The sequence below is a fragment of the Camelus dromedarius genome, chromosome 12, assembly GCF_036321535.1.
Source record: "Camelus dromedarius isolate mCamDro1 chromosome 12, mCamDro1.pat, whole genome shotgun sequence".
NCBI classification, from domain to species: domain Eukaryota; kingdom Metazoa; phylum Chordata; class Mammalia; order Artiodactyla; family Camelidae; genus Camelus; species Camelus dromedarius.
Window position 1 is genome coordinate 69,230,891 of NC_087447.1, and position 25,706 is coordinate 69,256,596.

The following is a 25,706-nucleotide window of genomic DNA, read 5'->3' on the forward strand; positions in this document are numbered from 1 at the left end:
CACTTGCTGAATCCTCGTGCAGCTAAATCAGAGTAGGATTTATCCTCTCTCTGGTAGTCCCTTCCTTTCTGCCCTCCTAATGGTAATAATCAGCGTCATAACAGGTATTCATTATGTTGAACAAGTAGGTGAAAGTCAGATGCTTCGTTAGATTTATCTATTGCCATATTTAATCCTTAACACCCTAAGCAATAGTTATCCCTTTTTTGTAAGTGGAAATTCAGGCTCAGTGAAATGATGTGGATTGCTGGGGGCAGCAGGTGGTGGGCAGTGGATTGCAGGTGATAAGGTGAGAGTGCCTCCAAAATATGTACCTTTTTAAATGTTAATCTTTTGTTAAACCACACTTCAGTTTTTTACTTATGTTTGGAAATAATGTGTTTCTGTTTCTTTACTCTTAACATAAATGGGGAGGATCATGTAACTTACCCTCTGGTAGGCTTCATGCTTCTCTGGTAGTGCCCCACGCTCTCCCTGAAGGCAGCGCAGTCCTGGAGCTGAGTGCGCTCTCCTCTGCTCCTCGCTGACACCTTGGGAAGCCCTTTGCTTGCTGACTGCCATTCCAGAGGTCAAAGGACATCGGGCTGTCAGCTTTGAAGACAGGCTTAAATGCTTTCCTAGAAGTGTAACATTTCAATCAGTATCCCCAACCATATGTAAAATAAACCTATTACAGCGTAGTAGCTGTTCTGAAACATTTTGGCTTCAGAACCCCTTTTATAATCCTAGAAAAACTACTGAGGACCCCAGAGAGCTTGTGTTTTATTGATGTCTACCATGTAAGAAATTAAAACAAAATTTTAAAGTATTTAATTCATTTGAAAGTAAACACATTAAATATTTTAAAAATAAAGCGATGCACATTACATGTCAATGTAGCACTTAACGAAAAATAAGTATTTAAAAACTTTAGTGAGGAGAGTGGCGTTGTACATTTGAGCAAAGCTCTTCGGTGTCTGGCTTTATAGATGACAGCTGGATTCTCATGCTTGTATCAGTGTCTAATGTCTTGCTGTAAGTTGCTTTGATTAAAAGATGTGAAGAGAAATCAGCTTCAGAGTACATATTTGAAAAAGGAAGAACTTTTCAGATAACTGGATTTTTCTTTTTTGATGCTTCACCAAAACTTGACAATTGGTAGTTTCTTAAAGGTGGTTGGAGTGTGGACTCTAAAATCATATTAAGGAGATTTATTTTTTTTTATTTTACTTTAAAAATATATATTACTTTATACATTTTATATTTTAGATCCACAGCAAAATTGAGCAGAAAGTACAGAGGGTTCCCGTATCCTCTCTGTCCCTACACATACGTGCACAACCTCACTAACCAACATCCCTCACCAGAAGAGTGCATTTGTTACAACAACTGATGAACCTACATCGACACGTCATTATCACCCCCAAACCACAGATTACATTAGGGGTCACTCTTGGTGGTGTACATTCAGTAGGTTTGCACAGATGTACAATGATACATACCCAGCACTGTAATATCACACAGAATAATTTCACTGCCCTAACATTCTCTGTGCTCTACCTGTTCTTCCCTCCCTCCCAGCTAACCCCTGGCAACCCCTAGCCTTTTCAATGTTCAATGACCTTTTGTTATTTCTTATGTAAGATCTATTGGTGAATCTCACACTTTGAAAGGATCTTTTACTCATGCATATAATCTTGTACCATCATGCATTGGTCATTTGGAAAACATGTGTTTACTGAATTATGTAGATCTCCCAAATGCTGGCACAGCTCATTATTTGGTATCAAAAAGTCATGTTTGTTGATCTCACCTGCATCATCAGGGCAAGTCTGAGTACTGGGAAGCTCTCAAGTTCACTGTGGTAGATGCAAGTTTTCTAAAATTTTAAATTTTTGCTTAAAAGCTTGATTTTTATCACTTAGCTTTGAGCACTATCAGTTGTTTTCTCAGGCTCACTTTGAGAGAATAATTGCAAATACGTGTCTGTCAATATTATTGTTCAGTCATTCTTTCAAGTGAAAATGTTATTCCGTGAAGAAATCAGCTGGTTCAGCTTGCAGTTCAATCTCACAAGCGCTTTTTTTTGAGACAACTATTGTACTTTTGTGTGTGGCAGCATAAATATTTGTTTCCCATTTTATCAATATTAAAATGATGTCTACTCAAGGGTCAGATTTAACAAAAATAATTTTACTGCTTCATCAAAAATACTCTTCCATGCAAGTGGCAATTATTTTTACTGTGAGTATGTGACAATAATGGACGCGGCTGCTACTACCTCAGTTCATACTAAGGTCAGCAGTTTTATCACCATTATATTTGTGCCATCAGTGAAAATGGCAAATAACATCTTAATATTATATTTGAATTTCCAGAGCCCCCAAAGGATCTCAGGAACCGTCAGAGGTCCGTGCACCACCCTTTAAGACCCACTGATGTAAGGTAACCTTAGTCTCATTCTCTACCAACATTGATCCAGAAAGAATTGTATTAAGGAAGAGCATTTAGCCCTCTCTTTTTTTTTTTTTTTTAATTATTTTTTGTTTTGGGGGGAAGTAATTAGGTTTATTTATTTACTTATTTACTTTAATGGAGGGACTGGGGATTGAACCTAGGACCTCATGCCTGCTAAGCATGCGCTCTACCACTGAGCTAGACCCTCCCCCTAGTCCTCTCTTTTGAGGTTTTCTTTGGCACAGAAGGAGCTCCCCTTGCCCCTGCACTTTCCTTCTTGGTGCTTTTGGAAGAGAAATTTGGGTATGCCTGGTAGCTCAATCTCATCTTTTCTTTCTCTTTGGGAGCCAGCCAGACTGCCTGCAGGGTGGACCTCGCACCTTGTGATTTTGGCATCACAGGGACCTACTTTGGTTTTTCAGTATTTCTCATGACTGAGAAGTAAAGTGTCATTTTGGGATTCAGTATTAGGAAATCTATACTTAAGTGTTGTCCTCAAAGCCTTTATCAGTAATAAAGGTGACATTTTAATCTGTGTGTGATCACTTCTTGCACACTTTATTGGTTCTGAACTCAGATAAAAGAGGTGTCATTTATCAGACCCCACAAACCCACAGCAGATGGTGTTGCCTGGCTGGCCTGTTGGGAAATACATGATTAGCTTAGTGGAAACAGAAAATCCATGGTAATAATTGATAATTATGCACAGTCCCGTTCTACTTCTGGTGTAATGGTGTCCAGACAGGTTTTAACCAGTGAGTCCTTGGCACTTTTGATTCCTAGCAACTCTGGTGAGAAAGGGTGGTAGGTAATTATCTTGTAAGCCAAGTGACTGTGTGGCTTACTATGTTATTGTGAAAAGAGCCCAGAATTGCACATCCAAAGGCTTTGCCTCTAAGCTCAGTTCTACCATTTAATAAGGCTTTTGGCAAGCCTTTTATAGCTCTCTTTGTTCCTTGGCTTTTCTTTGAGGGTCAACTTGTGCCTTTCTCATCCCTCACAAAGTTACTGTGGGGTCTAATGTGAGACTGCACAGAAAAACGTACGTGCTCTCTGTCAGCAGCCCATGCTAATGAGTGTCATTGGTCTGATCCCCAAGAAGCAAACATCTTGTTTCAGGTCTGACCTGGATAAATTGAGTCACAGCATTGTGTTCCACCCAGTTTTTTGTTTGTTTGTTTTGTTTTGTAAAGTCCAGGTAAAATCTGAATAGATACTTGTAAAAAATTCAAAGTATATTAAGTAAAATGTTTAAATCCTTAATTTCTCCCCACCACTGCTTTCAATCTCCTCCCCAGGGCTAATCACCATTAAATTTGCTATGTATTTAATGTGTGGTTGTGTATATATATATATACATGTGCATACATACATAAGAATGTTTTTTATGTTACTTTTTCACTCAACTGTATGCCTTGAAGATGCTTGCTTTTCCATGTCAGTAGGTAAACACCCCATGATTTTTCTACGAAAATGGAAATCATAATCTTGGCTTCAAAGTTACAAGGAAACGAAAGATTTTTCTCTGTCCTTATCTGATAAGTATCATCTCTACAGCATTTCAGATGATTACATGGCAATCTCTGTTTCCACCAGAGTTCGCTTTCTCTTGAGGAAGCCTATCCATTTTGAAGCTATTGTGATTGCTAAAGTAATTCATAAAACAACATAATTTGGATAATTGGGGTATATTTTACAGATGCCAAAGGTGAAAAAGCATGGGGGCAGGTGTAGAGATTTGTGATAGGTTTGGCATGTTAAAAGGCACAGAGGTGCAAAAGAATAAGATGCGGGATACTGAGGCTCTAAGAGAGATGTTTTAATTCAAAGTAGAAAATAATTGCCATCAGAGAGGTTCAGATAAAGTTCTATGGGGATTATTAAAAAGAATTTTAGCTAAGGTAGTAATCAATTGGGTATTGAGGATTAAATAGGATTGGAATATACGAAGTTGGAGAACAGAGGTATTGTGAAGTATTTTCCAGGCAGAGGGAAGAGTATGAAGAAAGACAAAAATGCATGAAGCATTTTTGGGAAAAAGTGAGTAGTTGTAGGGTCAGTAAAATGTGTATAGTGGGAAACAGGGTTGGAAAGGTAGGATGCGAACCAGATTTAAGAGAACCTACAGACTACGGGCTTTGCTGTCTAGACATTACTCAAAAGGTAAAGAAGAGCTTTTTTTTTTTTTTTTTGTAATTAGGTTCGTTTACTTATTTATTTTTTCAGTGGTGGTACTGGGGATTGAACCCAGGACTTCATGCATGCTAGGCATGTGCTCTACCACTGAGCTACACCCTCCCCTCACTGAGCTAATACAGGGAAAGAGGAAGTGGGGGAAATGGGAAGATGTTGGCTGAAGAGCACACATTTGCAGTTATTTACGATGAATAAGTACAGAGATGTAATGTGCAGCAGGAATCAGGTGCTCTCATCACAAAAGTCACATGGTAACTGTACTTTTTATTTAAACTATAGAATTTTTAAAAATGGGCACTTGCCCCCCAGTGCACAGCACACACAAAAATCAATTGGCTATGGATTGTGGGTTTATTCCTGGTGCTCAGTTCAGCTGTATTGGTCTTTATGTCTGTTCAATGCCAGTTCTACACTGTTTCAATTACTGTAGCCTTGTAGGAAGTTTTTAAATTGGGAGATGTGACCCTCCATCTTTGTGCTTATTTTTCAAGGTTGTTTTGGCTTCTTGGGGCCCGTTGTGATTCCATATGAATTTGAGAATAAAGCTATTGGAATTTCAATAGGGATTGCATTGAATCTGTAGCTTGCCTTGGGTGATACTGACATCTTTGCAATGTCAAGTCTTCCCACTCATGGACATGGGAATTTTTCCCATTATTTAGTTCTTTAATATCAGCAGTACTTCGTAGTTTTCAGTGTACAAGTCTTTCACCTTGGTTAAATTTCTTCCTAGGTGTTTTATTCTTTTGGATGTTGTAAATGAGGTTGTTTTCTTGATATCCTTTTGGATTGTTCATTGCTAGTGTACAAAAATATAACTGATTTTTGTGTGTTGATCTTGTACCCTGCAACTTTGTGAATTTTATTAGCTCTGTATTTCTTGTTGATTTGTTGGGAATTTTTATATCTAGGATCATGCCAACTACAAACATAGGTCTACGCCTCTCCCAGTTTTGAAGCGTTTTCTCTCCCGTAATTGCTTTGGCTGGCACTTTCGGCACAATGTTGAATAGCAGTAGCAAAAGTGGGCTTCCTGGTCTTGTGCCTGATCTTAGTGGGAAAGCTTTCAGTCTTTTACATTTGAGTGTATTAACTGTGGGCTTTTTTTTTCTTTTAATAAATGCCATTTGCCAGGTTGATGAAGTCAATTCTGTTTCTAGTTTTCTTTTTTAAATTATTTTATTTTTAAATTTTATTTATTATTTTTTGCAAACAAGTGGTTTATTAATTAGAAATTCAAATGAAGGAAATATTGAGAGGATTTTCTTTAGAACTTTTTTCTTTTTTACTTTTTTATCGCGTAATAGTTATTTTACAATGTTGTGTCAAATTCTAGTGTAGAGCAGAATTTTTCAGTCATACATGAACATGTATATATTCATTGTCACATTTTTTTTTTTGCTATGAACTACCACAGGATCTTGTATATATTTCCCTGTGCTATACAGTATAATCTTGTTTATCTATTCTGCATTTTAAAATCTCAGTCTGTTCCTTCCCCCTCCCCGCCCCCTTGGCTTCCACAAGTTTGTATTTTATGTCTATGAGTCTGTTTCTGTTTTGTATTTATGTTTTTTTTTTCTTTTTTTTAGGTTCCTCATATAAGCGATCTCATATGGTATTTTTCTTTCTCTTTCTGGCTTACTTCACTTTGAATGACATTCTCCAGGAATTTCCATGTTGCTGCAAATGGTGTTATGTTGTCAGTTTTTGTGGCTGAATAGTATTCCATTGTATAAATATACCACATCTTCTTTATCCAGTCATCTGTTGATGGACATCTAGGCTGCTTCCATGTCTTGGCTATTATAAATAGTGCTGCTATGAACATTGGGGTGCAGGTGTCATTTTGAAGTAGGGCTCCTTCTGGATATGTGCACAGGAGCAGGATTCCTGGGTCCTATGGTAAGTCTATTCTTAGTCTTTTGAGGAATCTCCGTACTGTTTTCCACAGTGGCTTTCCTTGCTTCCTTCTCCCACTCTTAATGATTTAGATGTCTTCTTTTACAATTTTGTGTTTATTCTATTTGTAATTCATGGCAGTTATGTCCTTTCCAATTATAAGTTTCTCATTTTTGTAGCATCGCTTCTTTTCTATTTAGAGTAGATCTGTCAATATTTCTTTTAGCATGGGTTTAGTGTTGCTAAACTCTTAGTTTTTCCAGGTGCTGCGTTCCTGCCAGGAAGGGGAGTGGCCGCCCGCCCTCTCGTGGCACTGGTCGCTCTGCTGCTCTGTGCAGCTGCCCGCTCCGCCTCGGGTTGGCGCTCCGAAGGCGGGCTCCGGGAAGACTATGGAGCGGCCCTGCCCCTGCTCTGTGCCAAATCTCAGCTCTTTGTCTTGGCGGCGCAAGTTCTCTGAGGTGCCAAGGCAGAAAGATCCTATCTGCCTCGGGCTGTAAACAAGTCTCAGTCCTGCCTAGGAGGTTGCCGAGCCCCCAGGTGCGGATTCAGGGCTCGGTCCCGCCCCCGCCCAGGTGCTGCGCGCAGGGGGAGATGGCGGCTGTGGCTGACCCCGCCTCTCTTCTCACTAGGTGTGCCAGTAATGGGGGCACAGGTCCGAGGATACAAAAGCCTGGCGCCCCGCCCCCCAGGGCACACCAGCCGTGTTGCTTTGCTTTTTTCACAATTTATGGGGAACTGAGGTGTCTCTGCTCCGTATCCCCTCCCAGCCATGGCGCAGCCCCCTGCAGTCCCCCGGGGGCGGCCCTAGTGCAGCCGCCCCCGTCCTCCGCCCGCTCGGGCAGCCTGTCCTGGCCCCAGCTGCCAGCTTGCATCTCGGGCTGGGTGTCGCGGGGACCGTTTGTGCCCGTTTAACTCAGTTCTGTCGGTCAAGGGATGCTCGGGGCAGATCTGAACCTTGGAGGCTCCCTCTCTGCCCGTTGGCCTCCATTGGAGAGGGGAGACCCAGCGAACGAGCACCAATACTCCTTTGCCGCTCCCTCCCCACAGGACCAGTCCTGCACTGTTTTGCTTTTTCTTTTTCCCTTTTCTCCTACCAGATTTTTGGCGTCTTTGTCTTTCGAAGAGGGAGATGTTCTGTCGGAGTTCGGCAGGTGCTCTGGTTGGCTGCGTGGGTCTGTAGATGTGAGTTTTGGTGTATTTGTGGGAGAGGGTGCGCTACAGGCGTCCTTCTACTCCGCCATCTTGCTTCTCTCCTGTTTCTAGTTTTCTGTGTGTTATCATGAAAGGATGTTAGATAGTGTCAAATACTTTTTCTGCATCAAGATGATCACGTAATTCTCTTCCTCTTTGTTCTATTCGTGTGGTATGTTGCATTGATTGATTTTGTTATGTTGAAACATCCTTGCATTCCTGGGACAAATCCCATTTGGTCATGGTGTATAATCTTTGTAATATGTTGTTGGATTCGGTTTGCTAATATTTTATTGAGGATTTTTGCATTTATATTCATAAAAGATATTGGTTTGTAGTTTTCTTGTGGTGTATTTGTCTGGCTTTGGTATCTGGGTAATGCTAGCCTCACAGAATGAGTTAGGAAGTGTTCCATCTCAGCTGATTTTTTTTTATGTCCTTCGATGCAGAACATTTGGAGTTCCCAGAAATTTCCTTCCTGATCCCATAGGACAGGACATGCTTTCTCTCTGTGCATGCATATTCCTCCTGAGTTCTTTGCTCATCTTTATGATCGTTACTCTGAACTCTTTCTTGGGTAGATTGCCTATCTCCACTTCACTTAGTTCTTCTTTTGGGCTTGTATCTTGTTCTTTTGTCTGGAACATATTCCTCTGCTGCCTCATTTTGTCGGGAGGGGCCGGTACCTGCCCACTGGTGGGTAGAGCTGGGTCTTGGCCCTCTGGTGGGCAGGGCCGTTTCTAGGAATGTGTCTAGAAGTGGCTGTGGGCTTAGGAAGTCTTTAGGCAGCCTGTCTGCTGAGGGGTGGGGCAGTTTGTTATTTGGCCTGAGGTGTCCTGAACTGGAGCCCATAGGCTGTTGGGTGGGGCCAAGTCTTGAAGCTACTGAGCCAATATTGGCAGCCACCAGGCACATTCATGTAGTTGAATGTTCACCAGTATGTCTGCCACCAGTGTCATTTTGTGTGTGCCCTTTAAGAGTTAAATCAGTTATGCAGAGCTCCTGCAGTTAAGCCCTGCTGGCCTTCAAAGCCAAGTGCTCTGGGGGCCCATTTTCCCAGTGCTGGACCGTCGAGCTGGGGAGCCTGATGTGGGGCTAGAACTCTCACTCCTGTGGGAGAACCTCCATAATACAGTCATTCTCCAGTTTCAGGGTCGCCCACCCAAGGGGTGTGGGATTTGATTATTTGCCTGTCATACCTGTCTTGTTATGTCCTTCTTTATGTCTTTAGATGAAGATCTTTTCTGGTAGGTTTTAGCCTTCTTCATCAATGACTGCTCTACAGATAGTTGTGATTTTGGTGTGCTCATGAGAGGAGGTGAGCTCAGGGCCTCTCTACTCTGCCATCTTGGCCACTCTGTCCTCACCCTTGTCCTGTTCTTGATCTTAGAGGATAAACTTTCACCCTTGCACTAATAAGTATGATTTTAGCTATAGCGTTGTCATATATGGCTTTTATTATATAGAGGTATGTTCCTTCTATATATAACGTTTAGTTTTTATCATGAACTGATACTGAATTTTGTCAAATGCTATCTCTGTGTCATTGAAATATGTTTTTCATTCTATTAATGCAATGTGTCACATTGGCTTACTTGCATATGTTGAACCATCTTTGCATCCCAGAGATTATATCCCAGTTGATCATGGTGAGTGATCCTTCTTTGCGTTGCTGACTTCTGCTTGCTACAATTCTGTTGAGAATTTTTGCATCTATATTTATCAAGGATATTGGTTATGGTTTTCTTTTCTGGCAGCATCCTTTTCTGGCTTTGGTATTAAGGTGATGCTGGCCTCATAAAATGAGTTTGGGAGTGTTCTTTCCTCTTTGGTTTTTTTAAGAAGGGTTTGAGAAGGATTAACACTAATTCTTCTTTCAATATTTTGTAAAATTATCCATTGAAGCCTTCTGGTCCTGGTCTTTTCTGTGTTGGAAGATTTTTGATTCAATCTCCTTACTAGTAATTGGTCTGTGTGGATTTTCTCTTCTGAATTCAGTTTGGCAGATGGTGTGTTTCTTACAACTTTTCTGCCTCAGCGCTGGGCCTGATTATGACTCAGGATTCCTGGGTAGGGGTAGACGAGGCTCCCCCCGGGGCTGCTGAGTCTTTTTGTTATGGACCCGAATCAGGCAGACCTACACCCCACTGAGTCCCCTGGTCAGACTGTGCCACCAACTTGATTCTGCAGATGAGCAGAACCTCTGGGACTGCTACGCTTGGGTGCTGCAGGTGGGAACTCGGTCTGTCACATTCTGAGTGCGGGTTACTTCTCTGTCACAATTGGATTCCTAGTGATCAAGGCCCACAGGGTTCACTGCAATTCCCATGGGCTGAGACTGGAGTGGGTGCAGCCAAGAGGTGACCCACAATGTGGGGGGAGCTGGATATCCTCTCTGGCCTCTCTTTTCAAAATGGGGTAACTGGAGGCTCGGGGAAGCCTTGGCGTGGTGCTGTGCCAGTGTTGGGGACAGGTAGCGCCGTCACCATGTAGCCACTCCTCTTACCTTGTATTTCTTTTTTTTTTCTTTCTGCTTTGCACTGAATTTTATTTCACTAAACTATGGGGGGAAGAATACTGAAACGGAGTTCCTTCAAGCCTCCCCAGGCAAGGGGGCCCAGAAGCCACTTTTGTCTCAGACTCCTGCACATTCTTCTTCAGCCCACAAAGAGAGGAGCGCCAGGTGCCCAAGGTGCATTCCGAGGCACTTTTGAACACTTCCCAGTTAAACATGGTAAAGCTGAGCTCACTCTGAAGGATGAAGGGGACCAGGCAAGTTTGGTCAGAGCAAGGGAGGTGTTAGTAGGTGAAAATCGTATCCTTGGCGTACCCCAGTTCCCCCAGGTCAGGGTGCGCGGCTGTCTGGTTCAGGGCTAGAGGGCCGCACACCAGGACGAACGTGGGCCCCCTAGGAGGAGGGAGGTGCTCCTTGACCACATCCTCGGTAATGAAGCCTGAGCTGTACTTCCAGCCAGCAGGAGGCCTGTCCAGGGGGTACCACAGTTTGAACTGCTTTGGGTGACTTCTTCAGGCTCCTTTCTCACCAAGATATCCCCCTCTGTCTGGTGGGCAAAGATGAGGGACGTCCTGGTCCTGTCACTGGGCTTCTTGGTGATGCAGCACGGGTGTGGTCCCTGTGCCCCCAGCAATCATTCCCAGGTGACGGGCCAGTTTATTTTCAGGTTGACTCGTTCTGTATGGCTTGACTGCAAACTTCCCTGACCCCTGATAGAACAGGTGCCTGGGTGGCCCTCGAAAAAGGATGGTGTCCCCAGTTTTCCTGTTCTCCCAAGTACTGGGTCATCTTCCCCCTTCTGGATGATTAGTGTGTACACTTTTGAAGTAGGTCTTTATGATTAAGTCCACAAAGCCGAGATCATCAATACTGGACACAGGCCTGTAAACCCTGATCACAAAACATCACCAATTTTGGCCAAGAGATAAACGTCCTTACCTACAGGAAGCCCTGAGGCATGGTCTGGCGACGGCGGTTCAAAGCAGGACCTCGGTGTTGTGGCTGATTTGCTTTCTCAGTCAAGGGCAGCGGGTCCTTGGCTTCAGGGTCCTGTAAGGTGACAGGATGTCTCCTCTTGAAGTTCATGTTCTTCAGGGCCAACAGGAGCACAGTGACCCCAATAACAGTGATGGCGAGGAGCAGGGGCAGGTCCTTAGCGCCTCAGGACACACCAGCACTCTCCGAAGCAGCCGAATGAAGCCTGGGCCCTCACCTGCCACCGGCTTGGCTGGCCTCCCCTCCTCTTAACTCGTTAACGTGGTCTATCTTGATCTCTCTTGGTCTCCATGGCGCAGTGCTTCAGCCTCACTCGCGTCGCAGGGCTCTCTCGGTGGTGTCCCGTGCGTGCTGCTTGCTGATTTCCTTGCGAGGGGAAGGGGGGGGGGCCAGGGAGGAACTATGTGGCCGTGTTGGCGATGACACCCTCACTTATTGTGCATGCATAACATACTTTAATTAAAAAAAAAGTGACAGCTGTAACTTAAAAGGTTTTTTTTTTTTTCCTGTACAGATATAATGATTATATCCACACTCATACCATTAAATCAAAAACAAGACACACACATTCAAGCCTGGAGTTGTTGGGGGAGTTAACTGACCAGAGTGGAGCCAAAGTAATAGTGGTGGGGGTTGGAGAAATGTGTACAAACAATCCTGTAAGAGCGTTCATTTTGTTATATAAAGGATTTTCTGAAGGCTGTACACCTTTTCTCCTTGGTTACCTTATAATGACAAACATTTAAGTCATCCTTAGGTACAGTTGAATTATATCCACTTGTAAAGGAAAAAAAGTGTTGACAACACCAAACTATATATTAATGTATTTGCAGCTGATTTATATAAGGAATGTAATTTTAAAATTTCTACCATGTTTTAAAAATTGTACCCAGCAGAATCAACAAGTGGCTTCAAATGAAAATCCCTGGAGCAGTGCTTCTGTTTGCTGTTCATCAGAATCACCCAGTAGGACTGCTAAGCCACTGGTTGCTGGGCTCCAGCCCAGAGTTTGTGATCCAGTGAGTCTGGGGTGGGACTCAGGAATGTGCACTTTTTAAACAAGCTTCCGGGCAATGTTCCTGCTGCTGCTGGGCCAAGAGACCACACCTCCAGTGCCCCAGTGATCTGCCTTTTTACTTTGAGTATTTTCTATTCTGCTAATCTCTCTTGAGTTTGATAAAATGAAGCAAAACCACACAAAATTCTTAAAGAACAAAGTTTTATTCTAAAAATAGATCTCAGTAACAATGAAATACCAAAAGCTGGTCATTACAATAAAAAGGAAAAAAAAAAAGTAACAAATTTGCTTTGCATTTTTTTTTCTGAAAAATACAAAATTATCACCATAATATACTGCCAGCTCTCATTCATCTGTGTTTGAATTATTCATTCTATGGATTATCCAAGGAAATTTTAAAATCAAAGATTGAATTCTGCCTAATATTTAGACATACATCTGGATTGCTTTTATCTTCAAGTAAGTACATTCTCAAAGAATGCAAAGTAAAATGAACATTTGCTTAAGTAAACATAATTAGGAAGATAAACTTTTCTGCTAAGGAAATATGCTCTAAAGTGAAAGACTGCTTTGCCATCACTGTTTCCCTCATTTTTTTGCAGATAACCAAAAAAACCTGATTGCAATGAAGTACTGATATTTGAAAGTAACAAATTACACAACTTATATACAGAAAAAAAGACATAACTAAATTATTTCAAACCCAAAGCACAGGAAGCTTTAAAGGCAAATAATGACATTTAGTACTTAAAAAGTGGTTTTACATCTTCAAAGTGCTAAAGAAACAAGTACTCAAGAAAATTTCAGGCCTGTCTACAAAGTTCTGACTGACTGGAAGTACGGAAGTATCAAGAATGCGGAGACAAAACAAGTTAAATTTAAAAGGCCCCCATTACTATAAAATGTGGCTTCAGTGTATTTTGTAAAGAAATGCAAGCAGTGGGTAAAGGAGCAGTTAGGTAAGTTGAATGTTAGTAACTTAGCCCTATCAGCCCACATATCTTTTAAAACTAATGTAAACACACGTGTTTCAAGGTATTTCTTCAACACTGCATGTGCCACATCCATCCATCTGATCATATTCGTATTTTGCATAGTTTTTATCATCCATATTCATCACATCAGTTGGCCGTAATGCACAGTGAGTAGAAATGATCCTTTTATATCAGAATTCTTAATTTCCTGCAAACCAAAAGCTGATCACAAAAGTATTAAATGTAGTTACATATTCACTAGGCCTTCTTAGCTCATTTTCAGACTCAGAAATCGGTATCAGTTACTTTGACCACCTAAGGTAGAAGAAATAGTATCTTAGGACATAGTATGACTAAATACCTCTTTTGTCAAAACTGGACCCTGAGTTCTGAGCGCTGGAATATAAACTGTAAAACCGAAAGCACTCCAAAATACGGCGGCTAACACAGGCGTCCCTACAGTACTGTGCTTTTTGTCTCCATTAACGTAGCGCATGTAAGAGAGCCGCCTCTCCGGCAGGGAGGAAGAGGGGCAGCTGAAGCACACCCAAGCAAGGGAACAGGACATTTCCAGCTAAAAGTCACCTGTTTTAAAACTTAATTTATTCCAAAATACGCTGGTGTAATTTATTCCAAAAATGCTGTTTCCCCAAATCTCTCTGTAATGTCGACAGTGCATGAATATACAGCATTTCCCCCTTGCAGGTTTAGCAGCCCGAGGGGGCCCCACAATCCCTGGCTGCCTGGACCCAGCATCCATCCCTGGTTCTGACAAGATGTTGCTTTGGAAACCATCTAAGGGTCTTCTTTTTTTTTTTTTTTTAAAGTTAGGTGTGTTTACACTACATAATCATTTCTAGATACCGAAAGCAGCTGTACATCTCTGAAAAATATTCACTAAATACAAAATTAACAGCTGAATATGAAATAAAGCAGTTTCCAGTGGTGACAGTATTCTCACAGTAGCACATAAATCTATTTAATACTAACAGCTAAGTCTTTAAAACATTATCACGTTAAACATTTCAATTTACTGAAATTACAGAGAGGAAAAAAAGTAATTATATCAACTGCCACTGAAAGCTCAAAAGATGGCCTTTAAAAATGCAGGCTCTCCGATGGCTTTCTGACAGGCCAAGCCTAGGTATTGTTTCCGGTTTTCTTTTCTTTTTTTTTTTTTTTTGGTGGGGGAGGGTGTGTGTTTTGTTTGTAAACCAAATAACTAAGCTTTAAACTTACGAAACATTGATGTTTTCTGAAGAGACACCTAAGCTAAAGTTACACTTAAGATTTGGCTTATTTGTATAAATTCTGCTCTGTGACTTTAGTAACTAGGATAAACCCAGCTCTTACGAGCACTGAAGCTCTTTGTGTGAGCAACAAAGGCGGCACCACCCTGAGTGCGGCGACAAGCTCCCTGTGTGACCAGATGGCCCTTCAGTGGCGATGTCTTCTAATCACTGGCCTGTGCAACTAATGCTGCAAAACAAGGGGACGGGCCTTGTCTTGCTGTGTATTTTGTAGAAGTGGTTCTAACCACTGCATTAACTGTACGGTCCACATGGTCACTAAAAAACCCCGAACCAAACCCTTTTTTCCTTCAGCAATCATGAGGAATCTTTACATATTTATACAATACATTGTACATTATATGCGTGGCCTGTTTATGCTATTTTCAAGAAGAGAATCCTGTTTTAAACTAATAATAAACCAAAACCAATTGGGCTGCTTCAGTCTTTCTTCTTTCTGTTGGTCCTCGGAACCCTTAAATGATGGCATCATGTTCATCACTGTAACAGACCGAAAGTTAAAATCACTTTAAGTTTTATATTTATATCAAACTCCTTATATGTTTATATTTTTAAGTAAAGCAACGAATAATTTGAAGCTTCAGAATCAGAACTGTCATTGCTCTGTGTAAAGCTTCTTGCGTGAAAGCACCTGGCATGCTGCAGTGGTTAAGGACTCAAGCAGTATATTCAGGTTGTGAAATGGACCGACATTCAAATCTCTGCCCCTCGATGGCTGTCGGACTTTTCACCAGTTGACTACCATGACCCTCTTTAAAAAGGAAAAACAACCAAAACCACCATCATTTCTTGAGCATTTACTATCTGCCAGGTGTTATGCTGCAGACTTTACATCCATATCTCACTTAACCATCACAGTTGCCCTATGCAGACAGAGGGCACTTAAAAATATTTTTTATAACTTTGTTTAATCACTCAACCAACCAGTCTCATTCTGCAGAAGATCAGAAGCCAAGAAGCACGTGAACTCTTGTCTTGACCACTGTACACTGTGCTGTATCCTTTATATAAACACGAGGAGGCACCTTGCTAGTCAACAGTGGAACCAGGCTCAAATTTAAGTCTCTCTGTCCCAAACCCCATCTCTTAACCACTCCATCCACTGTCTCTCCGTGCAACTCTTAAGAAACACACGAGCAAGCACTTTATTCAGTGTTTTAATCAGTGTTATTATCCAATAAATGAAAACCAGAAATGCTCACAATTACTAGATACAGAAGGTCTCAGTTTTTTAATAGGAGAAACATTGAGTCCTTACTTATGGAATGTCATTTTTTATAACTGTGAAGGGAACTATTGGCTTTAAAATGCACTTTTTAAAAAAAAAATGTAGCGCTAAGAAAAACAGGGCCAACTAAACTACAACACAGTGCTTCCTCATCCCACAGACTGTAAGATACATCCACTGCAGAGGTGTTAAAATGTGGAAAAACACAAAAACAAAAGTGTGTACTCAGTCTCAACTAAATACGGTATTTTCACCATCTGCTGGTTCCTATGAATAATATTCCTGTTAGAGACAGTGTCTTACACACCCAGTTCCCTTACAGTCACAGGGGCTCTGGACTCTGACTTCCTCCACAGGGCACGCGGCATTATGTGGTCACGTGTATGTGAGGAAAAAACCTGGTCCACAGAGCTAAAATTACACACTTTGTAGTTAAGGCAGTTTAAAATGAAAACAGGACATTTAAATTCAATTCTTTCCCTATTTTATAGCCTCAACCATATCAAAAATACTGATACTGTAAAAAAATGACTGGCATTAAATTTACTATAATCAAAATGTGCCTTCCATTTAACTGGTGAAATTTACTAGGAAAACAGATAATAACTACTTCTACAAACACATTAAAGCATTTTTAAAGTTAACGCTATTTAGTCAGTTTCCTTCACGTATTGTTTTATGGGTTGATCTGAGAGAGAAAAGAATGAATGTTTCTAAATATGCTTTTTAAAAACATTTATTACTGTATTATTTAATCAAATATGCTTTTAATCTGGCAAAACACCACCTTGATATTCTTTTAAAGTGAGTTTGGGGTGATGCATACGGTATATGAACGGTAACTTTCAACTTAAATATGATGTTTTAGAAGTCTGGTTTTCTTAGTGTAATGAAAAATTTGAGAAATATTTTCATATGACATTCTTCTAGAAATTCCCGGTGCACATCAACCTATCAAAGCCTTACAGAATTCTCATAGTAAAGCAATCTGTTCTATTTTACTTTGTTCAATTAGTATTTCCCAAATGTTTCTGATGTGGAAACTCTGTGGGACACATATGTGTACAACAACTTACACAGAACAAATTTTGGAAAATGTGTCATCTATTCTGTGGTATTTATATACATTAGCAATCAAAAGAAGGAATTCACTCTTCTATATATGAGACTCAAAAGAGAAAACCAATTGGACTTTGTTTGAGTAACAAAAGGCATGAGATGAAACCTCCAAAAACCATCAGACCTAGAGAGTTCTGCGGAGGGGAAACATGGTTTGTTGATGGGGACCTGCTGATAAAGCTCATCTGAAAAAGACTGTTTTACTACATATAAAATGATCATGTACATTACTTACACTAACAACTCATACGATATAGTAAATTACCAGGGAAAATGAGGCTGTCACGGCATTTCCTTCTTTGTGACACAGAAAGCAAAAATCACGTTTTTATCAAGGAAGTTATTTCACTGTGTCTTGTGTTTGTCATTAGCACTAAGTCAACAGCCTCATGTGACCTGATACAGTATGTCTTGAGATAAAAGATATAAGCAAGTAAAAAGGGTTGGCTAAACTTGGGTCTCTGGTTAAAAAAAAAAAAAAAAAAAAAAAAAAAAGATACTAATAAAATACAAACATTTTTATAGGTGTATATACATCCATTTTGACTTGCAAGTAAGTATAAACGCAAGCTTGTACATAAATAATTTACTTTGGGTATGGAGGATTAATGGGAATATAGCTCACAAATCTATGAATTATTAACCCCTGGGATGAATACTGGCTCTCCTCTGATATTCTGTCATGATACTTAAATAAAGAAATACAGAAGTAATAATAATAATAAAAAAGTCCTGGCCAATGAAAACTTACATGGTTCTATACCGAATGCCTCTTCTTGAATAATACACTTTGCATCCAATGTAAAGAAAAGATAAAACTCCCAGCGTTAGTACAATACCGCCAACAAAGCTGCCGGTATCGAATCTGGATCCCTTGTTTTCCTTAGAATTAATAGTTGCTGTGACTAGAAGAAAAGAAAACAGAACAAAAAGTAGGCACTTAGTGCTTTTAAAATACATTGTAATAAAATGTAACAAAAATAAAAGCTAAACCATTCCACGCAAGGGCTGAATATGAAGTACGAATGGATACGAATGCGAACGTGGGATGAGCGGGAATCTAGGCACAGAAGGCTGCTCTCCGGCTGATTTTGTGTCTCGCGACTGCCTGGCTGCAGCTTTAGGAAACCCCCCGTGCCTGCAACCCTAAGATCTTACTGTGGGGCTGGACTTGGACAGCCTGCCAAAACCTCGGAGGCAGCAAGATTTGGGAGTTTTCTTCCTGATGAATCCTCTTAAAATTTCATGCCTTAAACAAAATAGGTCTGGGTAACGGCTGCAATCCTTGAATCTGATCCAATTTGAGTTTCTAACTGAAATCCCTCCTTTTGAGTCAATTGGGAATTCTTAACTATTTTGATTTTACTGCGTCAAGAACCTCTGAGACATGAAGGGTGCCTTCAGTGCATCAACTGTACTAAGAAAGAAGATACACCACATGAAGCAGGAGCATACAAACATACACGAGAAACCATAATGCCTGCTATTCGTTCTGAGAAATGTAATCACTGGCTTTTAATCAGAACTTCAGCTTTGGGTAACTTAAAAGAGAATCTTCTTAAGGTCTTTGAATTCATGGTTTGACAGGCATTGTATTTTAAACAAATGCAAAAAAAGAGCTGAGACTGATGCTACATATGTGATTATATCTAATACCATGGACATATGTCTACGGCACAAGTGAATTAAAACAAAGTTCACTGTGATTTAGATTTAGGAAACATGTCGGCTGAGCCTGCATAATTCCTTTCTAGAATGACATACAAAGAGTTAAAGGTATGACAGATTTTCAAACCATGCAAAATAAAATCCCCCGTGAGGATGAATTATTTACTTGCAGGTGGATCTCACACAGTCATTATTTGGCATGGTTAAACTGGAAACTAATTTTTTAAAAGGGACAAGATTACTACGTCAACTGGACTCTTCTCCTGATCCTTACCGCTAATTCATTTAGGAAATAAGAAATAGTTGTCATATTTCTGTATTTTCACAGAATGGAATGAGGTAATTAGGCATTTAACAACTATTTTCAGCACAGAAAAAATTTTATACGTACTTGTTACAGGTGAAGAAACAGAAGTCACTGAACTGTTGTGGGCTGTGGTCACTGTGGATGTGGACATCCGGGAAGTGTTGTGCGAAGCACTTGTTATCTTGGGCGTAGACCTTGCAGTGGTAGAAGTCTTGTTTGTTGAGATCGCTGGTGGTGTCGTTTTAGACGTTGTGGGTTTCAAGGTGGTGGTTGTCTTGTTCTTTGAAGAAACTGGAACTGATGATTTTGCTGTGGGTTTCAAGGTGGTGGTTGTTACGTTCTTTGAGGAAACTGGAGTTGTTGATGACGGTTTCATGGGCAAGGTGGAGGACTCATTTGTGTGGCTGAGAGGCACCTGTGGGGTGCTCCCTGCAAGAACATTAAGAAACATTCAAGCTGCAGCTCTGACTCAGGGAATTAAGATTCCGCATCCCTGACTTTCATGGCCACAAAGGAAAAGGTCTAACCGACAGCAGCAAGAAAGATACTTCGCACTATATAGCAACAAGCCATAAAACGTCTCAAACAGGAGGAGCCACGCCTGGATTGATACAGTTAGGAATTTTTGTAAACGTACTGGGGTGGGGGTGGGACCAGCTCAGAAGACTGAGCTCCTTCAATACAGGGACAACGTCTAACCATCTCTGTGTCTGAACACTGAACCATACTTCACGTCACTCATACTAGTTGAAAGGATGATTAAACCAAAGGATGTTTAAAGTTTCTCTGCCACGTTCTTCTAAAAAGCTCTGAGGGTAAAGAGTAGCTGCACGTTTCTAACCCCCCAGACAGGATGTGAGCATGACTGAGGCATTTTCTGGAAGAGTAAAGCCCGCTTCCCACAGTGCAGCAGAAAGTGAAGTAACACCGTAGAATGTGGCTAGCTGGAAATCGCATACTGGTGGATAATAATTTTCCATCGTTGGAAAGGTATTTCTAAAAATTACTTCTGAAAGCTTTAAAAATCCAAAAGCCAGTTTTGTAAGGGAGAATCATTGGTATTAATTTAAAATAAATAACTTGAAATAAATAAATAAAAATATGCCCTATGCCCCCCAAATAAGTAATACATACCTATTTGTAAAATGCCCTATGCCCAAAAGCAAACCTTTCTGTCTTAACAATATTCTTTCATACCCTATCTTCACTGTAACACCACAACTTAACTGATGCTTACAGCTGAAGATACTTTAGTTATTATAATTTAGTACACACTGTCTAGGGAATGAGAAATATCTCTTTGCCCTATTAACACGCTGTAATTTATTTCTGTATTTGTTTCCTAGTCTCAAAGTTTCTTTGCAGGTTTGGTGGTTTGTGATGCTGCCTACATACTCCCGTTTTAGTCTTTACGGCCAAGTACTCAAATGGAAAGCGCAAAGCCCTGGCTTGCCTTCTCCTTCCCGCAGTGATGGCGGCCCCAGGCCTGCGGGCTCCCTGTTCCACACACCAAAACTGATACTTCGTGTATTATCATCCTGTCTTCCACAATTACTCTGGGCTTTTTATTCAAAGACTTCAAATGTTTATTTTCAATTTTACAGGCCAGAATGCTATCGTAATAAAATTAAATACAGGAAAGGACCATAGTTTGTATTGTATCTTTAGAACAGAATAATCTTTGCAGAGTGAAACAATGAATACAAAGCTGCTTTTGGATTCCACGCAGCCTACTCCCTTCTCCCGGACATAAAAAGACATTCTTCAGAGATACTGTACAAAGTCACATGGGCAAAACATGTGGAACTGTCACAGGTTAGTTCTTTACTAAGAAAATCTAAATGCAAGCAAGTTTTGTATTAAAGTGTGTTTCATGATGTTTAAATGTGTTAACTGCCATAAAGATGCTCACCAAACTTGGGAGAAGGATGGATGAACATGGTGAGAACTTCAACAAAGAGAAAATAAAAGAAAGTATCAAACAGAAGTCACAGAGCTGAAGAATACAATAACTGAACTGAAGAATACACTGAAGAGGTTCAAAAGCAAACGAGATGAAGCAGGAGAAAGAATCAGTGAACTCAAAGGACTTATGGGATGATATTGCATTACAGGGGTCCCAGAAAGAGAGAAAGGGGCAGAAAATTTATTGAAAGAAATAATGGCTGAAAATACCCCCAATTTGGGGAAGGACAGATATCTAGATCAAGAGCTAAAGGAGTTCATCACTAAACTTGTCTTACAAGAAATGTTAAAGGGACTTCTTTAAGCTGAAACAAGAAGATGTTAATCAGTAACAGAGAAACATATGAAAGACTAAATCTCACTGGTAAAGGTAAGATTCAAAATAATCTAATGTAAAGGTAGTGGATTAATCACTTATAGAGCTAATATGGAGATTAAAACATAAAAGTAGTAAAAAATAACTGTACAATAATTAGTTGAAAGAATACACAAGATAAAAAGATGTAAATGTGACATCAAAAAACATAAGATGCAGGGGGGGGAGAGTAAAACTGCAAAACTTTAGAATGTCTTCAAATTTAAGTTGTTGCAACTTAAATAAAACAGCCTCATAAACAAGTTGTTATATGTAAGTTTCATGGTAACCAAAAAGGAAAACACCTATAGTAAATACACTAAAGATAAGAAGATAGAAATCTAAGCAAACCACTCAAGTACGTCATCAAACTTCAAGAGAAGAGAACAAGAAAAGAAAGAAATCGAGGAACTACAAAATAGCCAGAACACAATTAACAAAATGGCGATAAGTCCATGTTTATCAATAATTACTTTAAATGTGAACAGACTATAAATTCTCCAATTGAAAGACACAGAGTGGATGAATGGATAAACAAACAACATCTATTTATATGCTGTCTACAAGAGACTCACTTCAGATATAAGGACACACAGAGACTGAAAGAGAGGGAATGGAAAAACATACTCCCTGCAAACGGAAATAAAAGAAAGCTGGGGTAGCAATACTTATATCAGACAAAGGAGACTTTAAAACAAAGACTATAACAAGAGACAAAGAAGGGCATTATATAATGATAAAGGGGTCAACCAAATAAGAAAATATTTGTAAATATTTATGTACCCAACATAGGAACACCTGAATATATAAAGCAAATATTAACATCTAAAGGGAGAAAAAGGCAGCAATATAATAATAATGAGGGACTTCAATACTCCACTTACACCAATGGATAAATCACCCAGACAGAAAATCAATAAGGAAATGTTAGCTTTAAATGGCATGTTAGAACATACAGACTTAACAGATATATACAGAATATTCCACCCAAAAAGCAACAGAATACACATCATTCTCAAGTGCACGTGGAACAGTCTCCAGGCTAGATCATGTCAGGCCAGAAAAAAAGTCTTAGCAAAGTTAAGACTAAAGTCATATCAAACATCTTTTCCAACCACAATAGTATGAAACTAGAAATCAATTAGAAAGAAGAAAACTGGAAAATGCACAAATATGTGGAGACTGAACATGCTACTGAACAACCAATGGATCAAAGAAGAAATCAAAGAGAAAGTTAAGGAAAAAACCTTAAGATAAATGAAAATGGAAATACAGCACACCAAAGCTTATAGGATGCAGCAAAAGTAGTTCTAATAGGGAGGTTCACAGCTGTAAATGCCTACCTCAGGAAACAAGAAAAATCTCATATAAACAACCTGACTTTACACCTAAAAAAACTCAAAAAAGAATAACAAGCAAAGCTCAAAGTTAGTAGAAGAAATGAAATAACAAAGATCAGAGTAGGAAAATGAAATTAAGACTAAAAAGACAATAGGAAAAACCAATGAAATTAAGAGATGGCTCTTTGAGAAAATAAAAAATGACAAACTTTCAGCTAGACTCACCAAAAAAAAAAAAAAAAAAAAAAAAAGAGACAGAGAGAGACAGAGAGAGAGAGAGAGAGAGAAGTCAAAGTCAGAAATGAGAGAGACGTCACACCTGATACCACAGAAATACAAAGGAATTCCAGAGATCAGTATGAACAATTATATGCTAATAAACTGGACAAGCTAGAAGATATGGATAAATCCTTAGAAACATAAAAACTTTCAAAACTGAATCATGAAGAAATAGAAAATCTGGGCAGACCAATTACTAAGGAGATTGAATCAGCAGTCAAAAACCTCCTAACAAACAAAAATATAGGAAAAGACCGATTCATTGGCAAATTCTGCCAAATATTCAAGAAAAATTAATACCAATTCTAAAACTTTTCCAAAAATAGAAAAGATGAGAAGACTTCCAAATTTATTTTTATGAGTCAGCATCGCCCTGATACCAAAACCAGACACCAATGTCACAATAAAAGAAAATTACAGACCTGCACTCCTGATGAACACAGATGCAAAACCCTCAACGAAACATTATCAAAATGCATTCAGTAATACACAAGAATCATACATCATAGTCAAGTTGGATTTATTCCAGGGATGCAAGGATGGCTCAATACCTGCAAATCCATCAGTGCTGTATACCACATTAACAAAAGGAAGGCTAAAATCCATACGAATATCTCAGTAGATGCAAAAAAAGCACTTAAGGAAATTCAACAACCATTTATGATAAAAAGTCTCAGCAAAGTGGGTACAGAAGGAATGTATCTCAATGTAATAAAGGCCATACATGACAAGCCCACAGCTAACATCATGCTCAACAGTGAAAAGCTGAAAGCTTTTCCTCTAAAATCAGCAACAAGGACGCCCATTCTCACCGCTTTTGTTCAATGTAGTATTTGAAGTCCTAGCCAGAGCCATTAGACAAGAAAAAGGAGTCAAAGGCATCCAAATGGAGAGGAAGAAGTAAAATTGTCACTGTTTGCAGATGACATGGCATTATATACAGAAAACCCTAAAGACTTCACAAAACACTGTTAGAACTAATACATTCAGTAAGGCTTCAGGATACAAAATCAATACACAAAAATCTGTTGCATTTCTATACACTGATAACAAAAGATCACAAAGAGAAATTAAGGAACCTATCCCATTTACAACTGCATAAAAGAGAACAAAATGCCAAGGAATACATTTAACCAAGGAGGTGAGAAACCTGTACACTGAAAACTGTAAGCTACTGATGAAAGGAACTAAGGAAGACACAAATGGAAAAATATTCTCTGCTCATGAACTGGAAGAATATTGTTAAAATATTTACCCAAAGCAACCTACAGACTCCATGCAATCTCTAAAAAATTCCCATGGTATTTTTCACCAAAATAGAACTAATAATCCTAAAATTTGCATGGAACCACAAAAGACCCTGAATAGTCAGAGAATCTTGAGAAAGATGGAGGTATCATGCTTTCTGAGTTTAAACTATATTATGAAGCTTCAGAAATCGTAACAGCATGGTACTGGCATAAAAACAGACACACATAACAACAGAACAGAGAGCCCAGAAACAAACCACACTATATGGTCAATTAATGTATGACAAACAATTCAAGGATACACAATGGGGAAAGGATAATCTCTTCAATAAATGGTGATGGGAAAACTGGACAGCCATATGCAAAAGAATGAAACTGCATCACTATCTTACACCATACACAAAAAATTAACTCGAAATGGATTGAAAGACTTGATAGTACCTAACGGAAAACCTGCAATCATAAAACATCTCAGAGAAAACAGGTGGTAAAGTCCCTGACATAAGTCTTGGCTGTGATTTTGGGATCTGATACCAAAAGTAAAGATAACAAAAGCAAAGATAAACAAGCGGGACTACATCAAAACTAAAATATTTCTGCACAGCAAAGGAAGCCATCAGCTAAATGAAAAGGCAACCTACTGCATGGGAGACAATATCTGCAGATCATGTATCTGTTAAGGGGTTAGTATCCAAATTATATAAAGAAGTCATATAACTCAACAGCAAGAAAATCAACAATCTCATTTAAAAATAGGCAGAGAACCTGAGCACATATTTTTGCAAAGAAGACACAGATGGCCGGCAGATACATGAAAAAGTGTTCAACATCACTAATCATGAGGGGAATGCAAATCAGAACTGCAATGAGGTATCACAGCCGTCAGAAGTGGCTATTATCAAAAAGACAAGAAACAAAAAGTGTTGGTAAAGATGAGGAGCCTTTGTGCATTCTTGGTGAGAATGCAAACTGGTGCAGCCACTATGTAAAACAGTATGGAGGTTCCTGAAAAAATTAAAAATAGACCGACTATATGATCCAGCCAGTCCACGCCTGGGTATTTATCTCCCCCAAAATGAGAACACTAACTTGAAAAGATACATATATATGCACTGACATGTTTATTCCTGCATTATTTACAACAGCCAAGATATGGAGCAGCCTAAGTGTCCTTTGATGAGAGAATGGCTAAAGAGGATGTGATACACACACACACACACACACAATGGAATACTGCTCAGCCATTAAAAAAAAATCTTGCCATTGGTGACAAGGATGGAACTTGGCACCATTATGCTAAGTGAAATAAGTCAGACAGAGAAAGATAAATACTGTACGATGTCACTTATATGTGGAATTAACAGAAAAAAATGAGCTCACATACAGAGAACAGACTGGTGGCGGCAAGATGTGGAGAGGTGGGGGTGGAGGGGTTTGTAGGCCACAAAGGGTTAAGAGGGCAAAATGTACAGTTACAAAATAAATAATTCAAGGGTGACTATAGTTAATAATAGTATACTGAATATTTAAAAGTTACTAAGAGAGAACATGTCAAAAGTTCTCATTATAAGAAAGAAAAATTTTGCCATGATGCTTGGTGTTGGATGTTAGTGAGGCTTACTGTGGTGGTCATTTTGCCAGTACATATAAATATTGA

General features: G+C 39.6%; 1 protein-coding gene and 1 pseudogene across 1 annotated transcript in view; both read right to left on the reverse strand.

Moving 5' to 3' along the window:
• Positions 1 to 10,524: 10,524 nt before the first annotated feature.
• On the reverse strand, positions 10,525 to 11,408 carry LOC135322697 (NADH-cytochrome b5 reductase 2-like; annotated as a pseudogene).
• Positions 11,409 to 14,032: 2,624 nt separating this feature from the next.
• Positions 14,033 to 25,706, reverse strand: part of TMEM123 (transmembrane protein 123) — a 43,278-nt gene continuing 31,604 nt past the window's right edge. Inside the window, exons 3-5 of the mRNA XM_031460644.2 lie at positions 18,945 to 19,289; positions 17,637 to 17,790; positions 14,033 to 15,018 (exon numbers count right to left, since the gene is read on the reverse strand). Of these exons, the coding sequence (XP_031316504.1) occupies positions 14,994 to 15,018; positions 17,637 to 17,790; positions 18,945 to 19,289 (524 nt within the window). The 3' untranslated portion in view covers positions 14,033 to 14,993. The remainder of the gene's footprint in view (positions 15,019 to 17,636; positions 17,791 to 18,944; positions 19,290 to 25,706) is intronic.